Raw genomic sequence first — 25,055 nt, 5'->3', positions numbered from 1 at the left:
AAAGCTATACCCCCTTGTCTTTGACGTATCAACACTGGGAGAAAGGTTTGGATTATCTACCCGTATATAATTTTATATACTTTTATTATCATGTCCCCCCCAATCTACAACACTCCAGAGAAAATAATCCATGGTTGTCCAATCTCTCCTTTTCGCTAATACCTTCTAATCCAGGCAGCATACTGATAAATCTCTTCTGCGCTCTCTCCAATGCCTCCACAATCTTACTGTATTGGGGAGACCGGAACTGCATATTATACTCCAAATGCAACCTAACCAAAGTTTTATAAAGCTGCAACATGACTTCCTGACTCGAATCCTCAATGCTCCAACCTATAAATGCAAGCATACCTTCTTTACCATTCTATCTACTTGTGTTGTCACTTTCAGGGAGCTATGGATTTGGACCTCAAGATTTCTCCATACATTAATGCTGTCAAGGGTCTTGCTATTAACTGTATACTTCCCCCTATATTGGACCTCCCAAAGTGCAACGGCTCACACTTGAATTATACTCCAGCTGTCTCCAGCTGACACCTGAAGGCTGCAGCGAATCGTCCGATCAGCAGAGAAGGTTATTGGCTGCAACCTTCCCTCTATTGATGAACTGTACACTGCAGGGGCCAGGAAGCGAGCGGGCAAGATCATCTCTGACCCCTCTCACCCTAGCCACAAACTCTTTGAAACACTTCCCTCTAGAAGGTGACTCCGGACTGTCAAAGCTGCCACAGCCAGACATAAAAACTGTTTTTATCCACGAGTAGTTGCTCTACTCAACAGCCAAAAGTAGTTGCTCTACTCAACAGCTCTACTGTAGCCTCCCTTTGATCTGGTATTTTGTTGCTTCACATGCTTGATCAATGGTGTTTTATCATTAATGGTTTATTATTATTAATGTTTAGTGTTTTCTGAGTCATTCGTAACTGTCACTGTATGTCATGTTGTTACTTGTGGGCGGAGCACCAAGGCAAATTCATTGTATGTGAATACTTGGCCAATAAACTTACTTACTTACTCAGTGGCACATTTTGGAGTTGGATTCATGGGAGGTGGTCTTGGAGGGGAAGATGCACCTCAAACTGCGGAGCGTCTTGGACAATATAGCTTACCCCCTCCATGACACACTGGTCAACCTGAGCAATAGACTAGTTCCACTAAGATGCAGTACAGAACGCCACAGGAGATCCTTCTTCCCGGTGGTTACCAAACTGTACAACGCTTCCCCCTTCTGTCGTGGGGTAGACTGACTCCCTTCCCCCCCACCCTAATCTTTGCACATCCCCAATCCTTTCCACTCGTCATTTTAATTTAATGTTTCATGTATTTTGTGTTTTATGACTGTTGGCGGATCAATTTCCCTCCTGGGATAAATAAAGTTTTATCGTACCGTAGATCCATTAATGAGCATCAATTAACGTTACGCTAAGGACGGAGATACTAAGGCATGTGACAGGCTTTCAGGAAGGTGGTGAATGAAGCAGAGGGATTTGGAGCTCCACTAAGAGCAGAGTCAATGGACTAGGTTGCTTTCAATAAGGGGGCGACAAAAGTCAGGGATATGGTGTGGTCCATGTCAGGAAGAATGTCAATCTGTGTGCTTGTGGAGATGAGTGGGGTAATGCTGTAGAGGTTAAACTTTCAATTAGACATTTGAATGGATTAGAACCCAATGTAGGTCACTGTGGATAAATAGGATCTTGTGCGGTTTTGGAAACTGTACCATAATTTTTGTTTGAGCAGAGTTCTGGGAACGGAGGAAGAAGCTTGGTTGGTCAGATCATTTGGCGATAAAAGTAGATATGCTCAACCTTGGAGCATTCTTCTGTTCAAAATATATTTAGAGAAATACGCAAACCATCCACAAAATTGCTGGAATGTGGTGTGGGGCGGGGATAGAGTTTTGCAAAGTGTGTGCGCATTAGCCGGTATCATATCGTTAATCTAGTGAGGGTGCAGGAAAGATTCGACTGGACTTTATCTTGCACTAAGTGTTATTCCCTTTATCATATACCTGTACACGATGGCTCGATTGTAACCAGGTATTGTCTTTCTGCTGACTGGTTAACACGCAACAAGAAGCTTTTCACTGTACCTCGGTACACATGACAATAAACTAAGCTAAACTAGATGGGAGGACTTAAGGTATCTGCAGACTTTGAATACTATAGGAGATGAAAGAAACAGCAGATGCTGGAATCATAAGCAAAAAAAACAAAGTGCTGGAGGATCTCTGTCGGTCAGCCAGCATCTGTGGAGGGAATGTGTAGATAAGGTTTCAGATCGGGATTATTTATAGGAGGAGAAAGCTGGAAAAGAGATGAGTATGATGAAAGTTGGTTCCCTCTGATTGCTTTTCATGGAAGGTAATAATAATAATAATAATGGATGGGATTTATATAGCGCCTTTCTAATACTCAAGGCGCTTTACATCGCATTATTCATTCACTCCTCAGTCACACTCAATGGTGGTAAGCTACTTCTGTAGCCACAGCTGCCCTGGGGCAGACTGACGGAAGTGTGGCTGCCATTCTGCGCCTACGGCCCCTCCGACCACCACCAATCACTCACACACATTCACACACAGGTAGTGTGTGTGGTTGTGGAATGGTTGTGGATATTTACTTTCCAGGCTGCACCAAGTTGTCTTCAGTTTATGCAAGTTCAGCAGAACCATGGAGACTGCCATTAGTTTGAAAGATAACAGTAATCTAATACTCCAGGCCTTCATGATTTTACCAGCTTTATCTCAGCAAAACCATAGAATTTAGTAACCATAGAATTCAGTTAACAGCCAGTACATTGTTATTTGAAGACTTTCTAAAGCTATCGTTTGACCGATTTTTAAAACCACAATAGCTATTAGTCCTTGCTTCTAATCTTTACTTATGTCCATTTTCAGGAATCAACTGTTGCAGATGACCAAAGAGAAATGTTATCTGATACACAATCCAAAGATGAACAGGAAGCTGTTCAGCGTCGTCAGGAGAAAATCAAAAAGAAGGTAAGTGTTGGAATTTGGCCGCTGAGCTTAGGTTTGCAAGCATCACTCGCATATCTACAGGTTGATTTTGGTCCTGGAACATTGGCTAAGTTGTTTTTCCTTATTTCTGGTGATTACCCCACCCCAGTGGGAAGCTTCTCTGAGATAAGCAGCATCATGGTGAGAAAGATTGAATAAATGTTATTGTTTAAAAAATTCCTGATTTAAAAAACAAATTGAACCAAATGCTTATTTCAACTCATGTAGACCCTGTTTCTGTGCCTATGTTTAACCTCACTGCTGCTGTGCCATTTAACAATGCATAAATCATTGAAAGTTTACTTTGTAAAAAATCATTTACTATTTTAAACTTCTTTAATTCATCTTTCCATTTAAAGTATTTTTTTACTGTTGTATCCCCAATTTCCTTTACTTACCAAAGGCTGCTGACTCAATAGACAATAGGTGCAGGAGTAGGCCACCCGGCCCTTCGAGCCAGCACCACCATTCAATGTGATCATGGCTGATCATCTCCAATCAGTACCCCGTTCCTGCCTTCTCCCCATATCCCCTGACTCCGCTATCTTTAAGAAAAAGAATAGCTCTAGAGATACGAGAGGAGAGAGAGAGAGAGAAGAGAGAGAGAGGAGAGAGAGAGAGCGAGAGAGCGAGAGAGAGAGCGATATGCTACATAGGAGATTCTAGATCTATCTATATCTATCTATATCGCGAGCTACGATCATCGCTTCTCTCTCTCTCTCTCTCTCTCTCTCTCTCTCTCTCTCTCTCTCTCTCTCTCTCTCTCTCTCTCTCTCTCTCTCTCTCTCTCTCTGTCTCTGTCTCTGTCTCTGTCTCTGTCTCTGTCTCTGTCTCTGTCTCTGTCTCTGTCTCTGTCTCTGTCTCTGTCTCTGTCTCTGTCTCTGTCTCTCTCTGTCTCTCTCTGTCTCTCTCTGTCTCTCTCTGTCTCTCTGTCTCTCTGTCTTCCTGTTTCTCCCTTTTTATCTCTCTCCTGTTTAACAGATCTACTCAAACCTAACTGATTGCCTACTCTAATTTCTCCTTTTATAGAATTCTATTGTTTGATAGCACCTCTGTGACAAGTCTTGAAACATTTTTCTATGCTAGGATTTACTGACTCACCTTCACATTTATTTCCAGATAAAGTCAAGTGCAAGTGATAGCACTTTGGCAAGTATTGACAGCATTGAGTGGGAGAGTGTGCAGGTCCTAGAGGTACCTGGGTCCAAGAATGACGCTTCATACTCAGAGAAAGGAGCTGTAAGCCAAGAATCTTCATCCACAACTGACTCCACCGAAATGTCTTCATCCAGTCAATTAAATATCCCTGCAGCCGCAGGTATTGCATCCGAAGATGAGGTTAAAAACACCAGTCCCATGAATAGTATTTCTTCATCACATCATCCTTCCTCGGAAATTTCCAGCAAGAGATCAAAGGTTGAAGATCAAGTCAACACTTCACAGTCTGAGCAGACTACTCCGTTATCTGCGGTATCTACTTCGGGGGCAACTGAGCTGAATTTCACCTCCAGTGTTGCATCGGACACAGTCTCAAAATCATCTTCCACTGATGCAACAACATCAGTTGCCTCAGAATCAGTTCCACAGACCTCTGTGTCAGGTACACAGCCGACTGAATCCAATATAGCTGAGCAACAAAAGACTACAATGGATGTGAAGATGCTTAGAGCAGGTAACTTTGCATTATTATCAACACACAATAAAAGAGCCAAATCTATTCTAGTTTAGGACAAAATACTGTTAACAATTTCTTTGGCGGCCGACTAAAGAATAAATTTCTTGTGATTGAAACCCAGTTTCGCACTTGGAAGTGTTTTGTAAGCTGAGGTATGTACTTCCAAGTGTGGCTTGTAAAGGAGTTAAGGGCTTTTGAAACAACAAATTAACCTGCAACCTGGCTGTGATCTTATTGAAGAGCACACAAGCTTGAGATGCTGAATGTCATCCTCCTACAATTTTCCTTGCTTGCAGTGATTAGGGAAGAACTGTATCAGAGTGCAGTCTAGTCAACAGGAGGACGATATCAAAGTCCAGTCAAGAGAGCGGGAGGACACCATCAGAGTAGACAGTGGGAGCACTGTATCACAATACAATATAAACAGTGGAAGAACTACCAGAATACAGTATAGACAGTGGGAGGACTGTATCAGAATACAGTATAGACAGTAGGAAGACTGTATCAGAGTCTTCTAGATAGTGAAGGGACTGTATCAGAGTCTAATCTAGACAGTGAAATGTTCCTTATGTTTGTGATATAATTTTGAAAATGATTTTAAATTACAGGATCAAAGTTTGCCGGGGGATCCACTCCCAATCATTCACATGGATCAAAAGCTGCCTTCAAAGTGGATGTTGGTGAAAAAGAGGCCGTGCCCAACCAGGACCAGGTCTTTGCTGAGTGCTTGCAGGAGAGAATACTGGGTCTACTTGCTGCCATGTTACCTCCTGTAAAAACTGTAAGAACCTGAAGTACTTTGAGTCAGAGACATTTCTCTGCGTTTAACATCGGAGCAAACAAGCATCTTGTATTCAGCGGAGTTCTTTACTTTGCTTCCTTCTGATTATTTAGTTGTCTGATACGTTACATTTAATTGAAGCGTTAGGTTGACTTTATGTAATGATTCCAAAGAATAGTTTCCTGAAAGTGATTTGTGGAAGGTAAACATGAGAACTTTGCAACCTGTATTTATTCAATGCTGTGTAGCAAAATATTCTAAGCCCTTCACGGGCATTATTTGACATTAAACCATATAAGGCCATATTTGACCAGTGACCAAGTGCAGTCAATGGAGTTTGTTCAGAGCGAAGAAAGGAAGATGGGTTTTGAGCAGGAGTTTCAGAGCCTAGATCTTTGGTAACTGAAAGTGCTGCTGTCAAAGGTGAAGTGACTGAATTAAAGACTGAACAGCAGGAGTACAGCCACCTTGCGTTGAAAGGTTAAAGTAAATTAGTGAGAGGGGTACATGACCATGGATAGATTTGAAAGTAATAGTGAGCAATTTTAAGCTGAGGTCTTGTTTAACAAGAAGCTGTTAAAATAATGTAAGGAGATGGGCAGTGGAGTTTTGGGTGACCAAGGTGAAGGATGCTGGTGTGAGGCAAGTTGGTTAGGCAGGCATTACTGAGATCAAGTGTATGACACAATCCTCGGACAGTGGGAGACTCTTCCTAATAATTACAGAGGCAGGATAACTGCTTTAATTATTGCTGATAATTCAATGTTAATTTATTGCAGACTGTTGATGGTATATTCATTCCCATAGGATTCAGCTATATGCTTACCAAACCTGAGGCAGGTACTGAAGCTCCTATTCCGGGTGGCAATGCAGAATCCTGGACAGCTGCTTGAAACCTATCACTTGACCCTGGGACTGCTTGGGCAGCTCCTTCTGAGAATCTCCCCAGAAGAAGCTGATGCTGCAGTGAAAGAAGTCCTCTTTGCGTCGTGGACGCTACTTAGCACTGCACAAGGCCAACTAAAATATCCAGGATGGATGACGACACAGGTTTTGTTCAGCCTTGGAGCAGTTTGCTTGGACTGGTACAGTTTAATGGTTTATTTGTTTGTTATAGAATGTGGACGTTTGCAAAGTCAAACTCTTTTAAAAAAAAAAAAAAAAGAAGGAAAAAAAAGATGCAATTGAATAGAAAATTAATTGTGTATTTCCCAATATAGTTGTTAATGTTATCTTAGTGGTAGCACCTCCATGATCACGAGCTTGGACAGCTACACTGTCTGCTCCTTGGTACAAGATCGTTGGTGACACCAGTGCAACACTGCAGGTGAAAGTGCCACCTTTTAGATGAGTTGCAAGTGAGATTCACTCTCCAATTGGATAGAAGTCCACGTGAAGGAAAGTGGAAGATTTTTCCTTGGTGTCTTGTCAATGTTTCTAAGACAGATTATATGGACTATATTTCATTTCTTCATGTGGGATCTTACAATTCATGAATCGTTTATTTCACAATACCGACTTTCAACACTATTCAACTGTAAAACGCTTTGGGGTGTAGACATTTTGTGAGGCAATGCATAAGTGTGCCCTTTTTATTGCTTTTAGTGAATGCAATTGCAAGAACGATCACTAATTTTACAAGATATAGCAAGAAAGCTCAGATTGTATTAGATCTGTTGTTTGTGCCACTTGAATGGAGTAATGCTCTATATTGTTTTTCTCTTGATCGAAGCAGGATTAGCCTGGACTGGGCATCATCAGTTGCGGACATACTCAGAGACCTGAACTCTAGCCCCCAGTGGCAGAAAGTGATCGCTGCCTTCACAAAGCGCTGCATTGAGGAGCTTCCCCTCCGTTTAAAACGCACCAATGTCTTTGCACTGTTGGTTCTGGTGGGATTTCCAGAGGTAAAAGCAAATTGTTAGATATCATTGTTAATCTGTGTGATTAAATTGCACTAATTAAAGTGAAATAAACCATATTGGAGCAAATGAGGTAATGCTGGCAAGGTACTTTATCATCATTGTGTCTGAACATACAATGACCAAATATTTGCTTTGTTGGTTCAGGATATATGGATGTTGAAGCAAGGTTGGCATTTATTGTCCATTTCCAAATGACCCCGAAAAAATCTGGCCTGTTAGACCATTTCAGAAACCATTAAGAACCAATAAGCTCGACTGGATAAGGTTGATGTATTTATTGCACTCATGGAGATTAGTGAATTAGATGGGTCATTGAGGCAACCCACGGTTTCATTGTCTCCACTACTGATAGTAGCTTTTAAATTTGGGATTTATTTCATTACTTGAATGTAAATTCCCCAACTGCAGGTGTGGGATTAACATTAATATCTCCAGATCAATAATCAGACATTTGGTTACCAGATCTGTAATTCCATAATTTCCAAGCCCCCAATGATCTGCATACATTTCATGTGTCTGAAATGGATTTGAAGATATTTGACCTTGTCAAACCATTCTAAACTAACTGGTGTATAACTATATGCAAAAGTAGGCTACAGTTATTTGAAATTATTTATGGTTTTGAATTAGTATTTTAGGTATCAATTTAAACTAAATGGTTTGCCTTCAAATCCACCTTTTAAAGCCTTTTAATTCCATATGTTTTATATTTAATACATGAAAATAGTGCCTAGGTGAAGTCATGGTATTAAACATCTATAGTATTGTAAATTGAGAACCTAATTGTAGGTATGTTGCAAAGCCTACCTGAAGCGTCGTTGAAAATCTGCCGCTGCGGTGTGCGCGATTTTGGCGCCGTTTAGAGGGGGGCGGGTTTAAAACGCGATTTTCTCTAGGCTGTTCCAATCGAAAATGTTCAGCCTAGTTAATTATTAACGAAAAATCGCTGGAAGACCCCGTCGCAAAAGCTATTATTAGGTTTAAAGGCCTTGAATAATAGTTATAGTAGTTTAAAAATCAACCTCTAAACCCGCGACCGCCAGCAACCGCAGGGTCTCATAAAGCAAATATCTGAAGGTATGCTGTATATTTTTACATTAAAAAGGGCTTCTAAAGATCCCTTTATACAAAGTTTAATATTGCGAGTAGCTCAATTTGAGCCCATTATATCCCGCAGTATTTTTCTCGGCATTTGAGGCACAAATCTACCGCAATGTGAACGTTCTAAACCAGCGCGTTCCACAGGGACCCACTAGAAAGCTGATTTAAATGGGCATTTATTTACAGCAATTGAACACTAAATTCCTTCCATTTGGCGTATAAATTAATGTAAATGAGATTTAAAAATCATGTTTTATTGTGAATTATTTGTGAATATTATTTGGACATTTAGGCTATTTAAAAATGTTAATCATTTATTAAGAAATGGATAGATGTTTAGATCTAGTAATTGAAGTCTGAAATTAGCTACAATTAGGTATCTAACTAATTATATGCTTTAATTTCAGGTCATCCAAGTAAGATTATTTTATATTTGTTTCAGAATGCTTCAATCTATGATAACTGAAAATTTCATTCAGTTCTCTTAATTTTTAAGAAAGTTATGGGCTTTTGACTGTTCACGATCACAGCTTTTTTGTTATGTCCATAGAAAATCAATAGGGAACAAGATGCTCATTTCCCAGTATGAAAATGGCCATAACTTTTTTAATACTTGAGATATGAAAGTGAATTAGGTGTCAAATTAAACTTATTTTTATGCTTTATCTGATGGGATAAATTACAGACTTGATTTTTAAAATCTCAAAATTTTGTAACATTGCTACTAATTGCCAAAATTGATACCACTTGTATGCATATAAAGTTGTTATAGTACAACATATCAAACACTTCAAAGAGCATTAATTTAACATTAAATCATATAACAAATATTAGGGTAGATAACCAAAAGCATGGTCTGAATTTAGTTTTGAAATGGCTGCTAATATGTAGATATTAACAGAGAACTAGCTAATTTTAGGATGCGATAGGACATTGCTCTAAGGTGGCGGTGGACAACTCCACTTCTTGATGCAATGCCATCGGCTTTGGTAAATCCTGGTTGTTCACATTGCTTTTTAAAGGAATTAGAGGTGATATGTGTAAGAATATAGACGGGACTGATGCGGCAGATGCCAACAAGCTGCTGTTTGCAGTTGGAGAGCCAAGAACTAGTGCAGCGATAAGCATTTGGTCTTTTGGGACTGATAACCTTTGGAATTCTCCGTCTGGGAGCATGCTCAGTCGTTGAGTCAATTGAAACCGCCGGGTGGCGCCAGCGATGGCTGCCTCGACAACAGTCTGTCTGTCCCTTCCTTCTTTGGTGTTTGTATGTGTTAAATGTATGTTTTTAGTGGTCTTTAGCTTGTTATATGTGGGGGGGGAGGGGAGGTTTGGGGGAACCTTATTAATCTCTTACCACGACGGAGATGCAAATTTTTTTCCATATTGTATCTCCGTCCACACTGCGACCTAACATCGAGGAGTTGGCGGCCTTTGCTGGAGACCGATTTCGGGAGCTCCACCGCGGAGGCCTGTGGACTTACCATCACTGAGCTCGTGATCCCTTTGCCAGGGTTCGACCTCTGGGCTCCAATCGCGGGGGCCAGCAGACTTTAACATTGTGGAGCTCGCGGTGTCTGGTCAGAGACCGACTTTGGGAACTCCAAGCCGCGGGAGCTTCGACCGCCCCAATCGCGGGCGCTTCGATCGCCCCGACGCGGTGGCTTTGACCGCCGGCTGCAGGAGTTTCAATCGCCCCGACTGCGGATGGTTCGCCTGCCCCGACCACGGGAGAATAAAGAGGAAGGAGATTGGAGTTTATTCGCTTCCATCACAGTGAGGAATGTCGGGAATCCGCTGTGGTGGATGTTTATGTTAACATTTGTGTGTAGTTGTGTGTATTGTTGCTTTTTTTGTAGTATGGCTGTATGGTAATTTGAATTTCATTGTACCTTAATTGGTGTATGTGACAATAAAATTACATTGAAACCTTGAATTCAAGGCTGAGACTGACAGGTTTTTGGATGTGGAGAAGATAAGGGGATCTAGAGGGAAAGTGTGGAGGACACCGCTCCTGCTGTGGTTCAATGGTAAATCCAGGAGTATCGTCTTTAACTTCTATTTCCTGTTCTCAAGAGGTTTCTGTGCAAGTGATTGCGTGAGAGTTGGAGTTTGTTCAGTTGTTCTTCCAACCAAACAAAATAATATAATATTGCACAGTAACTGGAGCTAAGCACCATGTACTAATATTGTGCTCAGCGTTGTTTTTAAAATGCAAACTCTCTACTTAAACAGGTATTATGCAGGGGAACGCATACTGTTTACATAGACAATGCCAATGAGACGCATGATGTTATCGTCCTGAAACATTTCACAGAGAAGATTCAAGCTGTGGTCATTGACATCCAGACTCGCAAGCGTAAAACAGGTGAGCATTCATAATTGTTTGCAAGAACTTTTGATTTACTGAATCTAGCTTTCAGTGGCGAGGTAGGTACGTGGCCTCAAGACTGAACCTGTCAAGTGCATTATCAGCAGCAGCACCGTTGGTCTAATGTTTCCCAACGGAGAGTTAATGGCCTGTCCCACTTGCGTGTCCTTGGCACGCAAATTACTCGACCTCGTGGTCGCGTTGAGGCGTACGGGCATCGTATGGCCACGCGGGGCCGGTCCCACTGAGAAGCGTGGAGGGGTATGTAGTTGTGTGCACCATCGCGCGGGGCTCCGAAATTTTTATAGCGAACTAAATCTTCGCGCGCCAAGGGCCTGTCACGTAACTGACGGCCAAAGTGGGACAGGCCCAAGACCCTGTCGCGACACAACGTCTCACCTCCAACAGCAGCAGAAGCAGGCAAACGATCGCCGAACTCGGCCTGGGGCTCACGGCCGTTGCGGTCCGGATCCGCCCCCACTTCTACTACCAGAGCGGGACCAAGAAAATTGAAGATAGATACAAAATGCAGGAGTAACTCAGTGGGACAGGCAGCATCTCTGGAGAGAGGGAATGGGTGACGTTGTGGGTCAAGACCCTCCTTTCAGACTGAAGAAAAGTCTCGACACGAAACGTCACCCCTTGCCTCTCTCCGGAAATGCTGCCGGTCCCGCTGAGTTACTCCTGCATTTTGTGTCCATCTTCAAATGACGTCACGCGTTCCAGACAGCTGTTCGAACGCATGAAATCGCGCGGGACCGTTGCGCCTCAACGCGACCACGAGATCGCGTAATTAGCGTGCCAAGAACACGTAAGTGGGACAGGGGCTTAAGTCTTAATGAACATTGCCATGCTCCTCCCTGGAGTTGCAGAAGAGTCATTAATTTAGCCCTAAAAGCAAGGCTCCAAGCTGAATTATTACCTGGTGCAGCAGGAAGAGGCTTTATTCCTAGAGGAACTAGTAAAATAAACAATGTTTAAGAAGGATGCTGGAAAATCGAAGGTAGAGAAAAATGCTGGAGAAACTCAACAGGTGAGACAGCATCTATGGAGCAAAGCTAATAGGCGACGTTTTGGGTCGAGATCCTTCTTCAGACTGAAGAAGGGTCTCGATAGTAAAATAAACAAGGTAAGATTGCATCACACTGCTTATTCTAATAAAGTAAAGGAATATGGATAAAATATTTTGAAGGGTTGCTATTTCATGTCCTTGTACAAGAGGAGGTAAAGTATAAATGGGCAATTTTCTTTGATCTACTTAGTTACCAATTAAATAGGATTGATGGAGTATCTTTACAAGATCTGCCACATTGGAAAAGATGTCCACTTTAAACACAAGTTTGTTTGACAAAGAGAAAATCTGTGATCCAGCCTGATAAGACAAAAAAATATGGGGGAAAGAAAATGGCAAGCCTAAATTTCTGTCCAGGTTTATTAAAAGAAGAAAGGGAGGAAAATTTGACAGTTCTGACCATCGGTTTTCAATCCTACCTCGCTGCTGGTACGGGGCCAGAGGATTAGAAGGCTGCTAATGTTGTACCGCTGTTTATGCAACATGAAAATGGACTAATATTAATGAAAGGGGATTAATATTGGGAGTGTAATCTCATGCAGGCTCAGCATGCCAGAGGGCATGTTTTGGTACTCCATCTCTCTATGACTAATAATGGTCCAGCCCTCAGAATTGCGAATGCCGTAGCATAAACGCTATACACAAGTACCTGTCCCGATGCCTTTTAATTGTTGTTACTGTTCCTGCCCCGTCCACCACCTCTAACAGTTCGCTCTAAATACCAGCAAACCTGTGCGAAAAATGTAGCCCGCAGATTCCCTTTCAAACTCCTCCATCTCGTCTTAAACCTCTGCCCACTTTTTTTGGAACCCAGTACCTTCAGACTGAAAATTGGTCCCGAGCCGAAATGATGTCTGCTCATTTCCCTTAACAATTGCTGCCTGACCTGCTGAATCCCTCAGGGATTCCAACATCTGCAGTTACAACTGTCTCCTTTTTCAAACTGCTTGTTCAATTTCCTATTCACTGCTTATTTTCCTTGATGAGTGTACTTATTTCCCATTTGCTTCTTCCCTGCCCAGTTATCTCATCTGAACCATAAAGCTCCATTAGTTTTGCTCGTTTCGTATTATAATGCTGGACTGATTTTCCAACTGATTTTGGTTTGCTATGTCTCCCAACACATTTTAATACACTTTTTTAACATGATGCATGCAAGAATAATATATTATTCCTGCGAAGCGTGGGAATCAGAGGTCCAGTGAATGAACGGGAGTGTGGGGCCAAAGCCACAGTGAATGAGAGAATGTCTGTGGGAACTGGAGCCCCAGAGAGTAAAAGAGAGCATGAGAACACAGCCCCAGCAAGTAAATGAGATGTTAAGACTGGAGCCTTGGGGAGTGAAATGTCCCGTTCCTGTGTTCCCTTTTATTTACCAAGGCCCTTTTAAAATGGTGTTCTTCAAGATGGCAGCTGCCAACAGATGCATTGTGTTGTTAACCAAGTTTCTTCTTGCAAGCTTTGCTGATTTCCTGTTGATTGTTTTGTTGATCAATTTGTACATACAACTGAAATCCAGAGGGAAAGAAAGAATTAGAATCAATGATAGGAAATGATCAATTAAAAAAATAAAGACCCGAGAATTCTCAAAGGTGGCTGAGGAAAGTTGAATGTTTGAATTAGCCACCCTCTGTTTAACATCTGCTTTGTCTCTTTCCTGAAACAGTGAAAGATTATCGGTTAACGCAGGTATGTGAGCCTGAATGGATGACATCTCAACCTCAGCTTATCCAGTTCCTGCAGCACTTCATGCTAATCTACAGCCATCTACTGCAGACTAACATGGACAGCAGTTTCCCAGATGCAGTGGAGGCAACTTGGCTGCAATCATTAGCTCTAAAGGGTCTCTACAAAATGCTGCAGGTAATAATGTACAAATATTCTGTTTTAGAAAAAAAAAGAACTTCTCTCGCCCTTTGAACGTTTTCTCAAGATGACGTTCTCACAAGTTTAATCTTTATTGTTGTGCAATTCTACCTGTCTTCTACCTTTACAAGTGTGGCTGTCAATTTTGTACTTTTACATATGGACTTGATAGGCCAAAGAGCTTGTTTCCCTGCCAGGTGACATTAGGATTTTGTATTCCTTCGGCATTGTCTGGTGTGTTTTGTTTCTTTCCTGCCCTTGTCCTGTGATTGTTCCTTGTCTAAATCTCTTCTGTGTAACACCCTCTACCCATTCCTGCCTGTGCCTTTTCATTCTGACTGTTTGTTCTCTGTGTGTGCTTGAGCACTTTTGTGTTGTTTTTCCCCCTCTGTATCATATGGGCATTATTTGCACCTGATACAGTGCAAAACATGAAATAGTATAAAAGAACAATGTTTAATGAAATACTGATCACTATTCGGACATATAAAGGTAAATTCGGAATGGAAGAGAAAAAGGAAGGAGTGGAAAATGAGCTTGAACTAGTGGCATTAAAATAGTCAGTAGAATCAAGAGTTTATAATTGTACCTTAAAACAAATATTTATAAAAATATGATTTGTATTAAATACAAAACTAGTACACAAGTAAGATGTATCTAAATTGAATGATTATTAAGTGGTTATTGTTGTAGTGAACTGGAAGTATTCAAGTGAAGAGTGCTGTGTAGCATTAGGATCCTAGCCTTTTTATAAACTGGTTCAGATGTCTACTGGATAACCGAGGAAGGCGTTGGGTTGAGGATTGGTGCTTTAGTAAAGGGAAGAAGAAATTTAAACATGAGTTCAATCGGGAAAGACGTAGGCTCCCATGTAGTACATCTGCATTTAGAAGATTAGAGTAGCTTTTTTTCACAGATGTCATGAATATGTGGTGTGGATGAGCAATGCTGCAAATCTAACTGTTGTCCTACAGTAAGTAGTGTTTGTGATTTGCTTCACCACAAGTCAATATGTCTTCAGTGTTAATGAGAATTCCCTCAACTAGTGTGAATTGGTAGTTTTCATATTTCTATTTTGCAGAAACATAGTATTGAAGAGATCCATCCGGTCATTATGCAGTCTGGTTTGATCAAATTACTGGAGAAGAAATGCACCAAAGGGACAGGGTTCAGTAAGCTATGGTTGCTTTGTGATCTGGAGGTGAGAGCAATATATATTGATGATTTTTCTGAATACAGTTTTCATTTACAGTAACTCTATTTGCAGACAATGGTCTATAGCAAACATAATCACTAGAATTTATGATGTTTTACAATAGATTTGTATATGCCTCGCCTAATTTTGAGCTTTTAACTGCCTGGATGGTTCTTTCCCGGTGATAACGAAAAGGGTGATTTTAATCTTCAGTGTATTAAGAAATATAGTAAAACAAGTAGATCTAGAAGTATAAAATACAAGTGGGAAAATAAATGAGGATAGACATGAAAATTATTCTCCTCTTTGTTTTGAACAAGACCCTGTCGATCATGATGTACTCATCAAAAAAAGAGAGCAGTGCCAGTGCTGAAGGGACTGATGTGGAATCAGAGGAGCGGGAACTGACACAAGATCACGAGTCAAAGAGCAGTTCCTCAGTGTTTGATTTGGACGAAACTAAGCCTGATCCTTTGGAAGGTCTTGATGAAGCCACAAAAATTTGTTTCCAGGTAAGGAAGCACATTTATATTCATAAGTTCATGTTATAGGAGCAGAACTATGCCATTCCGCCCATCAAGTCTACTCCGCCATTCAATCATAGCTGACCTATCTTTTCCCCTCAACCCAATTCTCCTGCCTTCTCCCCATAACCGCTGACCCCCTTGCTAATCAAAACTCTTATTAATCTCCACCTTAAAAATATCCATTGATTTGGCCTCTAATAATTATATTAATTAATAGTTTTGGAGTTTTAATTTGTATTGACTACACAACTAGCAAAAATATATAGAAACTTTCAATTTGTGTATATTTCTGGCCATTTTCAAGACTTTGGAGTCGATTTAGATGATTTTTTTGTTAAGTTAAGATGGTGTGACTTGAATCATAGAATGATTGCAACACAGTAGAGGGTCATGCAGCCCATCATGTCCATGCTAGCTCTACATCAGAACAATTCACTAGTTTTGCATGTCCAGCCCCTTAACTCTATGTTTATCAACTTGTTTTGAAGATTCAGATTCAGATTCAAATTTTATTGTCATTGTGCAGTGTACAGTACAGTGACAACGAAATGCAGTTAGCATCTCCCTAGAAGAGTGACATAGACTATGAGCAATAAATAAATAAATAAATATATGTACGTGCTTACGTGCATACAGTCATGCAGTGGCACCACAACTGCATTTAGTGCATTCCAGATTCCATCCATATGTTGTGTTTAGGGAAACAAGTTTTCACTAATGTCACTCCTAATTCCCTTCCCTTTTTTATACCTGTCACCATGTCCTCTCCCAGAATGAAGGACTTTCACAACTTATAGGAGTAGAATTAGGCCATTCGGCTCATTGAGTTTACTCTGCCATTCAATCATGGCTGATTGCTGCCTCCTAATCCCATTTTCCTGCCTGTTCCCCATAACCCTGACACCTGCTCTAATCACAAATTTGTGTATCTCTGCCTTAAAAATACCCACTGACCTGGCCTCCACAGCTCTATGTGGCAATGAGTTCCACAGATTAACTACTTGATCAAGGTGCCAATGCTGAAGGAATTGATTTGGAAACAGAGGAGCAAGAACTCCCTTTAAATGCACTGGGTTTATTGGAAAATGTAATTGTACTAGCATGTGTAATTGCACTAGTACTAGTCTTTTTAACAAAATGAATAAAAAATGCATTGGTATGCTACCATGGGTAATATCCAGTAGCCCAGAGAATCTGCCAGTTTAATAGAACTAAAATCTCACAGGTGCCAGATTATCAGTCGTAATATATTCCATTGAGGCCTGATCCATGTTTTATTTAGTCCTTTACACTTAATGCATATTGTATTGGGAATCTAAGAAAACATGTAATTAAAGATAGATCTCACATTGGAATTGCTGAGTCCTTAAATTCACGTTAGTTTTTTCCGACAACACACTGCTATTCCATTTAGGAAGGAATATAAACTGATTATTTTATTGTAATAGAGAAATATTTTCCTCTAGATAACACACGATGCTCTAAATGCACCTTTGCATATTTTGCGAGCCATGTATGAACTTCAGATGAGAAAAACAGATTCCTTCTTCCTTGAAGTTCAAAAACGGTGAGTATAGAATATTTAAGTTATATAACACCAATCAGTATTTTGCTATTGGAGCCTTGTGGTGTGTTTAAGATTTAAGAGCCAGTGTAAATGTAGCTGCAGAATGTTTCTGAACATTTCCAGGAAAGGTTCTGTTTTTAGGTGATTTGGTGCAAACTGAATGTGAGAAATGAAATGCAAGTGTTCAACCTTTACTGTTGTTTTGCCAACGGCATTTGTGTTAAGGAGAGGTTTTCTTTGTGTTCAAGTGTGAATGCATATCATTGTCTTTGATGCTCTCACATATTTTAAACATCCTTAGCTCTTTGAACTGTGATACTTTGAAAAGATTGTCTTTATTGTTTAACCATCTTTAAGTATCATAAAACATTGAACAGTACAGCGCATGAATGTCAATGGCCGTGCTTTCACCAACCATGATGCCAACCTAAACAAGTCCCGCCTGCCTGCAATGGTCCATATCCCCTTATTCCTTGTCTGTTCATGTGACTTACTAAATGCCTCTTAATATTGCCATTGAATCTGCTTCAAACACCTCCCCTTCCTCGAGTATAATGACAACTGAACACACTACTTCAAATGTGGCTTGAATAAAATTGTATACAGTTGCAACTTGACTTGTTAACCTTTATACCGAGCATCCTGACTGAAGAAGGCAAGCAATACCATGCATCGCCTTTACCACCCTATACACTTGTGTTACTGCCACTTTCAGGGAATTATGGATTGGCATTAATGCTCATGAAGGTCCTGGTATTTACTGTATACTTTCCTCTTGCATTTGACCTCCCAAACTGCCTCATCTCACATTTGTCTGGATTAAACTCTTACATGTTGTGTCTAAAGTAGCAGGATGTGAAGAATGATGGGGTATGAATTTGCAGTAGCTGCTGAGTTTTAATGGAATGATGAATCTTCACATTTAGTTTATTAAACCTCATGAATTTTGGGAACTATGTTTTAACCTAACTGCACCACCACAGATTACCTTTATGTCAGAGAAATGTCTTCAACCCTTTAAACACATCGTCACGTTGTAAAGAATGGCTTGAAGCATTCTTTTTCTGCCTTTTGTCTGAGGATGAAACATTAAACTTTTTTTCTCTCCCCAGATTTGATGGGCATGTAATTACCACAGATGAGACCATCCAGACCATGTCAATGAAGTGGCAGCCGAACAAAACCTCGCACACGGAAGACCACAGCACAAAAGCAGTCGACACTGATATGATGATTGTACCATGTGTGGTGTGTCTTTTTCCTTATTCATTGTTCATTAAGACAAAATCTAAATGTTGTAAATGATCAGGTTATGCCCAAAGTACAATTTCTTAAGAAATTATATGAATATGCAAGAGGGATAGAACGGAGGAGGAAATTCCCAGTCCTGTGCAGGGTGATAAGCTGCTGAATATATAATAGTTACACTATAAAAAATACTATAATCTCAGAATACACAAGAAAATTCATCAGCACCATGAATAATAGTAATTTTTGGGGTTGTTTGTGGTGTTAGTTTTTATTTTGAAGACTCTTGAAGTGTAAAATTATCTATAGGTTGAACATGTTGGGCCCATATGGAAACATAAAGGGACTCAAAGTGCTGGAGTAACTCAGCGCGTCAGGCAGCATCTATGGAGAACATAGATAGGTGATGTTTCGGGTCGGGACTCTTCTTTGGACTCTAAAGAAGGTCCCAACGTGAAAACGTCACCTATCCATGCCTGACCTGCTGAGTTACTCCTACACTTTGTGACTTTTGTGCAAACCAGCATCTGATGTTCCTTGTTTCTACCATATGGCAACATACTGCCCTGTCTGATATAAGGAGTAAGCAAGGACAAAAGAGTCAATCTTCTATAATGCACAACAGATGCATTTTACATGAAATCACTCTGAATCAAGGTACAATTCAGTAGTTAGCATTTTAGAGAACTATAGAATGGAACAGCATGGGAACAGGCCATATGGCCCAAATTAGCCATACTGACCAATAAGCACTTTGTTTCTTTTGTCCCTACTTATAGTTGATGTACACCAGGCCAGGCAACATTCTTGTAAATCACCTCTGTACCCGCTCCAGCACGAGTGATAGTTCCTTTTATGACCAGAATTGCGCACAGTACTCCAGCTGAGATCTGACCAAGGTTTTATAAAGTTATAGAGCATAACCTCCCTACATCTACAATCAGTGCCCTGACTAAGGAAGGCCAGTATCCCGTAAGCCTTGCTAACCACATTGTCTACCTGTATTGCCATCTTCAAGGTTCTATGGACTTGATCTCCGAGGTCTCTCGGTTCCTTAATATTCCTAAATGTCCTACCATTCAAGGTGTACCTTAGTGCTCCCAAAATCCATTTCTTGTATTTCTCTGGATTGAAGTCTATCTGGCATTTATTATCCATTTCACCAACACGTCACTTTCTCACTGCAACCTAAGACAATCCTCCACATTCTCAACAAGTCCACCAATCTTTGAGTCATCCACAAACTTGCTAATCTTGCCTCCCACATTCACGTATATTAGAATCAGCAGGGATCCCAGTACCGATCAATGTGGGACACCACCTGTCACAGGCATCGAATCGCAAAAGCAGGCTTTTACCTTCACCCATTGTAAATTCAGATTTAGATTCAGATTCAACCTTAATTGTCATTGTCAGTGTACAGTACAGAGACAACGAAATGCAAATTGGTTTCTTATCGATTGTTTGTAGTGTAGCATTCAAGATCAGAGGTTGTCTCTTTCTGTGGGAGCTTCCTAGTTGGTTTTCTTTAAAGCCAGTGAGTTTTCAAAAGATTGCTCTTTGGATTGAATCCCAGGTTCCAAAAGAATGGTTATTCCCTGGGCGTTTACCAGATTTCTACCATGCTAAATATTTGTGTTGCTATCAATTTATGTGAATGTTACAAATAAAGAATGTATTATTGGATTGTACTGTATTGCACATGGAATAACCAGGTGAAAAGAAAGGCCATGCTTGCTGGAAATCTAAAATGAAACAGAAAATGCTGGAATTGAATTTTGCCATTACAATTTTTGACCTGTTTCTCTCTGGAATAAATCCTCCTGGTAGTGCTGCTCAAGGAGCTGGACTCTGTAAAATGTCACAGGGTAGCGGAGTTTGCCTGGGTCTTGCAGGAGCTTTTGCACAGTATGCCACACAATTGGAAACATTGTGCCAGGTCTGGATACTCGCTGTCATGGAGGTCCAGGATGTTATACAAAATTAATACCTACTGAACCCTAAGATGAACCCTGTATCTTGTCCATCACCAAGTTTCCATGGGCACCTCTGTTACATTGGGGTGTTTTTTGTACTGGATATACATTTACAACTGAAATATTCAATGCATAATTTAGTTCTGCACGTGACTCCACAGTTTCACTTTACAAAAAGTGCAGCCAGCCTTATTCTATCCAGCAATGTTCTGCTACTTATCTATCACCTTCATCTTCACATGCTACATGAAATCTCTGTTTGCAGGGTTCTTTCTGGATGAGACTCTACTCCTTGACCCAGTGCTTTTCATTCAGATTCTTGTCTCCTTTGCATTGGTTGTCATCTCAACTCTCTCGCCGTCACTAGCAGAGCCTTTGTTATTTTGCACCAAACTTCATTATATTGCATCTTTTTACTTGAAATCATTTCCTTGGACCTATCTTTTCGACCCTATTTTCACATCTTTTCATTACATGGTTTCTCCCTTGTTAGCTGCTCATGCTAAATAAATGCACGCTGTCATCGACCTGCTTTGACTCCTTTCTCTCAAATGTAATGTTTGCTTGATCTGCTAGCATGACAACTCTAGCCTCTGCAGGCAGGAGAGTTGAAGGAACACAATTAATTGGCGAGGGTGACATGGTCCATCTTCCTTCGCCTCATTCCCCTTCAAAAACAAGTTGATTTCTACTCGGAAAAAAGTCTACATAAACAGAGGACTGTGAGACAACTGAGAAACTCTCTCAAAGGGCGATACAATTATGTGATGCCAAAATGCCATTTCCCGGATAACTTATTGAATTGAAAATACATTATTATTTATCTGTTGATATACTTAGAGAAATAAGTAAAAACTGAGCCCAATAATTTAGCAGGTACCTCCAGGGCATCCCTGGAACTGGTGACCATATTGGTCATATTACTCCAGGAAATGTTAATTGTTGAGGAGCGAACTGACATCCTTGGTTATGACTTGTCACATGGCTGTGAGCCAGGACTAAGAAATATATTCTAACTACGGAGTCATTTTCATTCTTAATGAGTGACAAGAGGTTGTCATAAAATTCATTATTTGAATATATGTATCACTGGCCAGCATCTATTGTGCATTCCTTGTTCCTCTTGGAAGTTGCCAATCCATCTTGGACAGCTTTATTCCATGTCCTAAAGATTCTTCCACCATGTTGTTTGGTAGGAGTTGCATAATGCTGACCCATGTCACTTCCATCAATATAACCATATAACAATTACAGCGTGAAACCAGGCCATCTCGGCCCTTCTAGTCCGTGCCGAACACTTACTCTCACCTAGTCCCATCAACCTGCACTCAGACCATAACCCTCATCTCCCTTCCCGTCCATATACCTATCCAATTTATCTTTAAATGATAAAATCGAACCTGCCTCCACCACTTCCACTGGAAGCTCATTCCACACAGCTACCACTCTCTGAGTAAAGAAGTTCCCCCTCATGTTACCCCTAAACATCTGTCCCTTCATTCTCAAATAATGTCCTCTTGTTTGAATCTTCCCTACTCTCAATGGAAAAAGCTTATCCACGTCAACTCTGTCGATCCCTCTCATCATTTTAAAGACCTCTATCTAGTCCGCCCTTAACCTTCTGCGCTCCAAAGAATAAAGACCTAACTTGTTCATCTTTTCTCTGTAACTTAGGTGCTGAAACCCAGGCAACATTGTAGTAAATCTCTGTACTCTCTCTATTTTGTTGACATCTTTCCTGCTAATATCTGCTTATAATTTGGTGACCAAAATTGTACACCATACTCCAGAATTGGCCTCACCAATGCCTTGTACAATTTTAACATTGCATCCCAACTTCTATACTCAATGCTCTGATTTATAAAGGCCAGCACACCAAAAGCTTTCTTTACCACCCTATCTACATGAGATTCCACCTTCAGGGAACTATGCACAGTTATTCCTAGATCCCTCTGTTCAACTGCATTCCTCAATTCGCTACCATTTACCATGTACGTCCTATTTTGATTTGTCCTGCCAAGATGTAGCACCTCACACTTATCAGCATTAAACTCCATCTGCCATCTTTCACCCCACTCTTCCAAATGGCCTAAATCTCATTGTAGACTTTGAAAATCTACTTCATTATCCACACCACCACCTATCTTAGTATCATCTGCATACTTACTAATCCAATTTACCACACCATCATCCAGATCATTGATGTGTATGACAAACAACAATGGACCCAACACAGATCCCTGTGGCACCACACTAGTCACCGGCCTCCAACCTGACAAACAGCCATCCACCATTACTCTCTGGCATCTCCCATTCAGCCACTGTTCAATCCATCTTGCTACTCCACCATTAATACCCAACAATTTAACCATCTTAACCAACCTTCCATGTGGAACCTTGTCAAAGCCTTACTGAAGTCCATATAGACAACATCCACCGCTTTACCCTCATCAATTTCCCTAGTAACCTCTTCAAATAATTCAAGAAGATTAGGCAAACATGACCTTCCAGGCACAAATCCATGTTGACTTTTCCTAATCAGACCCTGTTTATCCAGATGTTTATATATATTATCTCTAAGTATCCTTTCCATTAATTTGCCCACCACTGACGTCAAACTAACAGGTCTATAATTGCTAGGTTTACTCTTAGAACCCTTTTTAAACAATGGAACAACATGCGCAGTACGCCAATCCTCAGGCACCATTCCCGTTTCTAATGACATTTGAAATATTTCTGTCATAGCCCCTGCTATTTCTACACTAACTTCCCTCAATGTCCTAGGGAATATCCTGTCAGGACCTGGAGACTTATCCACTTTTATATTTTTCAAAGGTGTCAGTACTTCTCTTCTTTGAATCTCATAGTTTCCATAGCTTGTTCTACTTGTTTCCTTTACCTCACATAATTCAATATCCTTCTCCTTGGTGAATACCGAAGAAAAGAAATTGTTCAATATCTTCCCCCATCACATTAGAGAGTCCACTCTGACTCTCTAATGGACCAATTTTATCCCTCGTTATTCTTTTGCTATTAATATACCTGTGGAATCCCTTTGGATTTACTTTTACCTTACTTGCCAAAGCAACCTCATATCTTCTTTTAGCTTTTCTAATTTCTTTCTTAAGATTCTTTTTACATTCTTTATACTCCTCAAGCACCTCATTTACTCCATGCTGCCTATAATTATTTTAGATCTCTCTCTTTTTCCGAACCAAGTGTCCAATTTCCCTTGAAAACCATGGCTCTTTCCAATTGTTACTCTTTCCTTTCAACCAAACAGGGACATAAAGATTCTGTACTCTTAAAATGTCACCTTTAAATATCCTCCATTTCTCTTCTACATCCTTCCCACAAAACAAAATGTCCCAATTCACTTCTTTTAAATCCTTTCGCATCTCAAAGTTAGCCTTTCCCCAATCAAAAATCTCAACCCTTGGTCCAGTTCTGACCTTCTCCATAATTATATTGAAACTAATGGTATTGTGATCACTGGACCCGAAGTGCTCCCCAACACATACCTCCGCCACCTGACCTGTCTCATTTCCTAACAGGAGGTCCAGCACTGCCCCTTCTCTAGTAGGTACCTCTATGTATTGCTGCAAAAAACTATCCTGCACACATTTTACAAACTCCAAACCATCCAACCCTTTTACAGAATGTGTTTCCCAGTCTATGTGTAGAAAATTGAAATCTCCCACAATCACAACTTTGTGTTTACTACTAGTATCTGCTATATCCTTACATATTTTCTCTTCCAATTCTCGCTCCCCATTAGGCGGTCTATAATACACCGTTATAAGTGTTGCTACACTTTTCCCATTTCTCAGCTCCACCCAAATAGCCTCCCTCGATGAGCCCTCTAATCTATCCTGCCAAAGCACTGCTGTAATATCTTCCCTGACAAGCAATGCAACACCTCCACCTCTTGCCCCTCCAATGCTATCACACCTGAAGCAACGAAATCCTGGAATATTTAGTTTCCAATCACAGCCATCCTGCAACCATGTTTCACTAATCGCCACAACATCATACTTCCAGGTGTCAATCCAGGCTCTAAGCTCATCCACCTTTCTTACACATTAAAATATACACATTTAAGACACCCACCACCTCTTATTCTCTGTTTATTATCTTTTCTTCTTTCTCCCCTACATGTTGGGACTGAGTGCTTCACTTCTCTGCCTCCTGCCTCACACACTGTCTACTAGCTTTCTCTATTTGAGTCCCTCCCCCCAACCGTTCTAGTTTAAAGTCTCCTCAATGTGTTCCCTCAAATACAGTTGGGAATGTGAAGTCTCTTGAGAAAACCTTTGAGCAAAGTGAACAACATTTGCATGTGAATGTCTCATGTCATAAAGAAAATTCTCTCCAAACAGGACAATTTTGTTGTCATATACTCATTACAATATTTCTCATGAGTATCTGCAAGTTGAAAGGGTTGCTTGGATGAAAGACGATCCTACAAGTAAACCTGTTCTTATTATCCTATTCATTGTTGTAGGGGTGGCAAACCGTTTCCAGCATTTTCTGCTTTTATTTCAAGTAACCTAAACAATTAATAACATCTTATGGTAATTCTGTGATAAAATTGAGCCAGAACCCTTGTAACGAACTCACCAAAATCACCCCTTTCCACAGCACAAGATCATGGGAAAGGCCTGCACACTGGTAAGTGGCCAGACATTTCCACAATGAAGAAATCAAAGCCACCTCAACTAGCGCATGCCTA

The 25,055-nt window shown here is 40.6% G+C and overlaps 1 protein-coding gene across 6 annotated transcripts in view; it reads left to right on the top strand.

Annotated features, from left to right (window-relative positions):
- Positions 1-25,055, top strand: part of zzef1 (zinc finger ZZ-type and EF-hand domain containing 1) — a 143,504-nt gene that overhangs the window by 79,796 nt on the left and 38,653 nt on the right. For 3 of the 6 annotated variants that reach the window (XM_033045933.1, XM_033045932.1, XM_033045930.1), the window contains exons 38-49: positions 2,900-3,001; positions 4,139-4,691; positions 5,303-5,475; positions 6,283-6,560; positions 7,208-7,382; positions 10,737-10,869; positions 13,611-13,807; positions 14,892-15,011; positions 15,326-15,517; positions 16,999-17,099; positions 18,212-18,347; positions 24,965-24,994. In XM_033045933.1, coding sequence (XP_032901824.1) covers positions 2,900-3,001; positions 4,139-4,691; positions 5,303-5,475; positions 6,283-6,560; positions 7,208-7,382; positions 10,737-10,869; positions 13,611-13,807; positions 14,892-15,011; positions 15,326-15,517; positions 16,999-17,099; positions 18,212-18,347; positions 24,965-24,994 — 2,190 coding nt within the window. The remainder of the gene's footprint in view (positions 1-2,899; positions 3,002-4,138; positions 4,692-5,302; positions 5,476-6,282; positions 6,561-7,207; positions 7,383-10,736; positions 10,870-13,610; positions 13,808-14,891; positions 15,012-15,325; positions 15,518-16,998; positions 17,100-18,211; positions 18,348-24,964; positions 24,995-25,055) is intronic. The other 3 variants (XM_033045935.1, XM_033045934.1, XM_033045931.1) reach the window with 2 other exon arrangements.

This window comes from Amblyraja radiata, chromosome 28, assembly GCF_010909765.2.
Source record: "Amblyraja radiata isolate CabotCenter1 chromosome 28, sAmbRad1.1.pri, whole genome shotgun sequence".
Classification (NCBI taxonomy): Eukaryota; Metazoa; Chordata; class Chondrichthyes; order Rajiformes; family Rajidae; genus Amblyraja; species Amblyraja radiata.
Note: the sequence above shows the minus strand (reverse complement) of the source record. Positions and strands in the feature narration are given on the sequence as shown.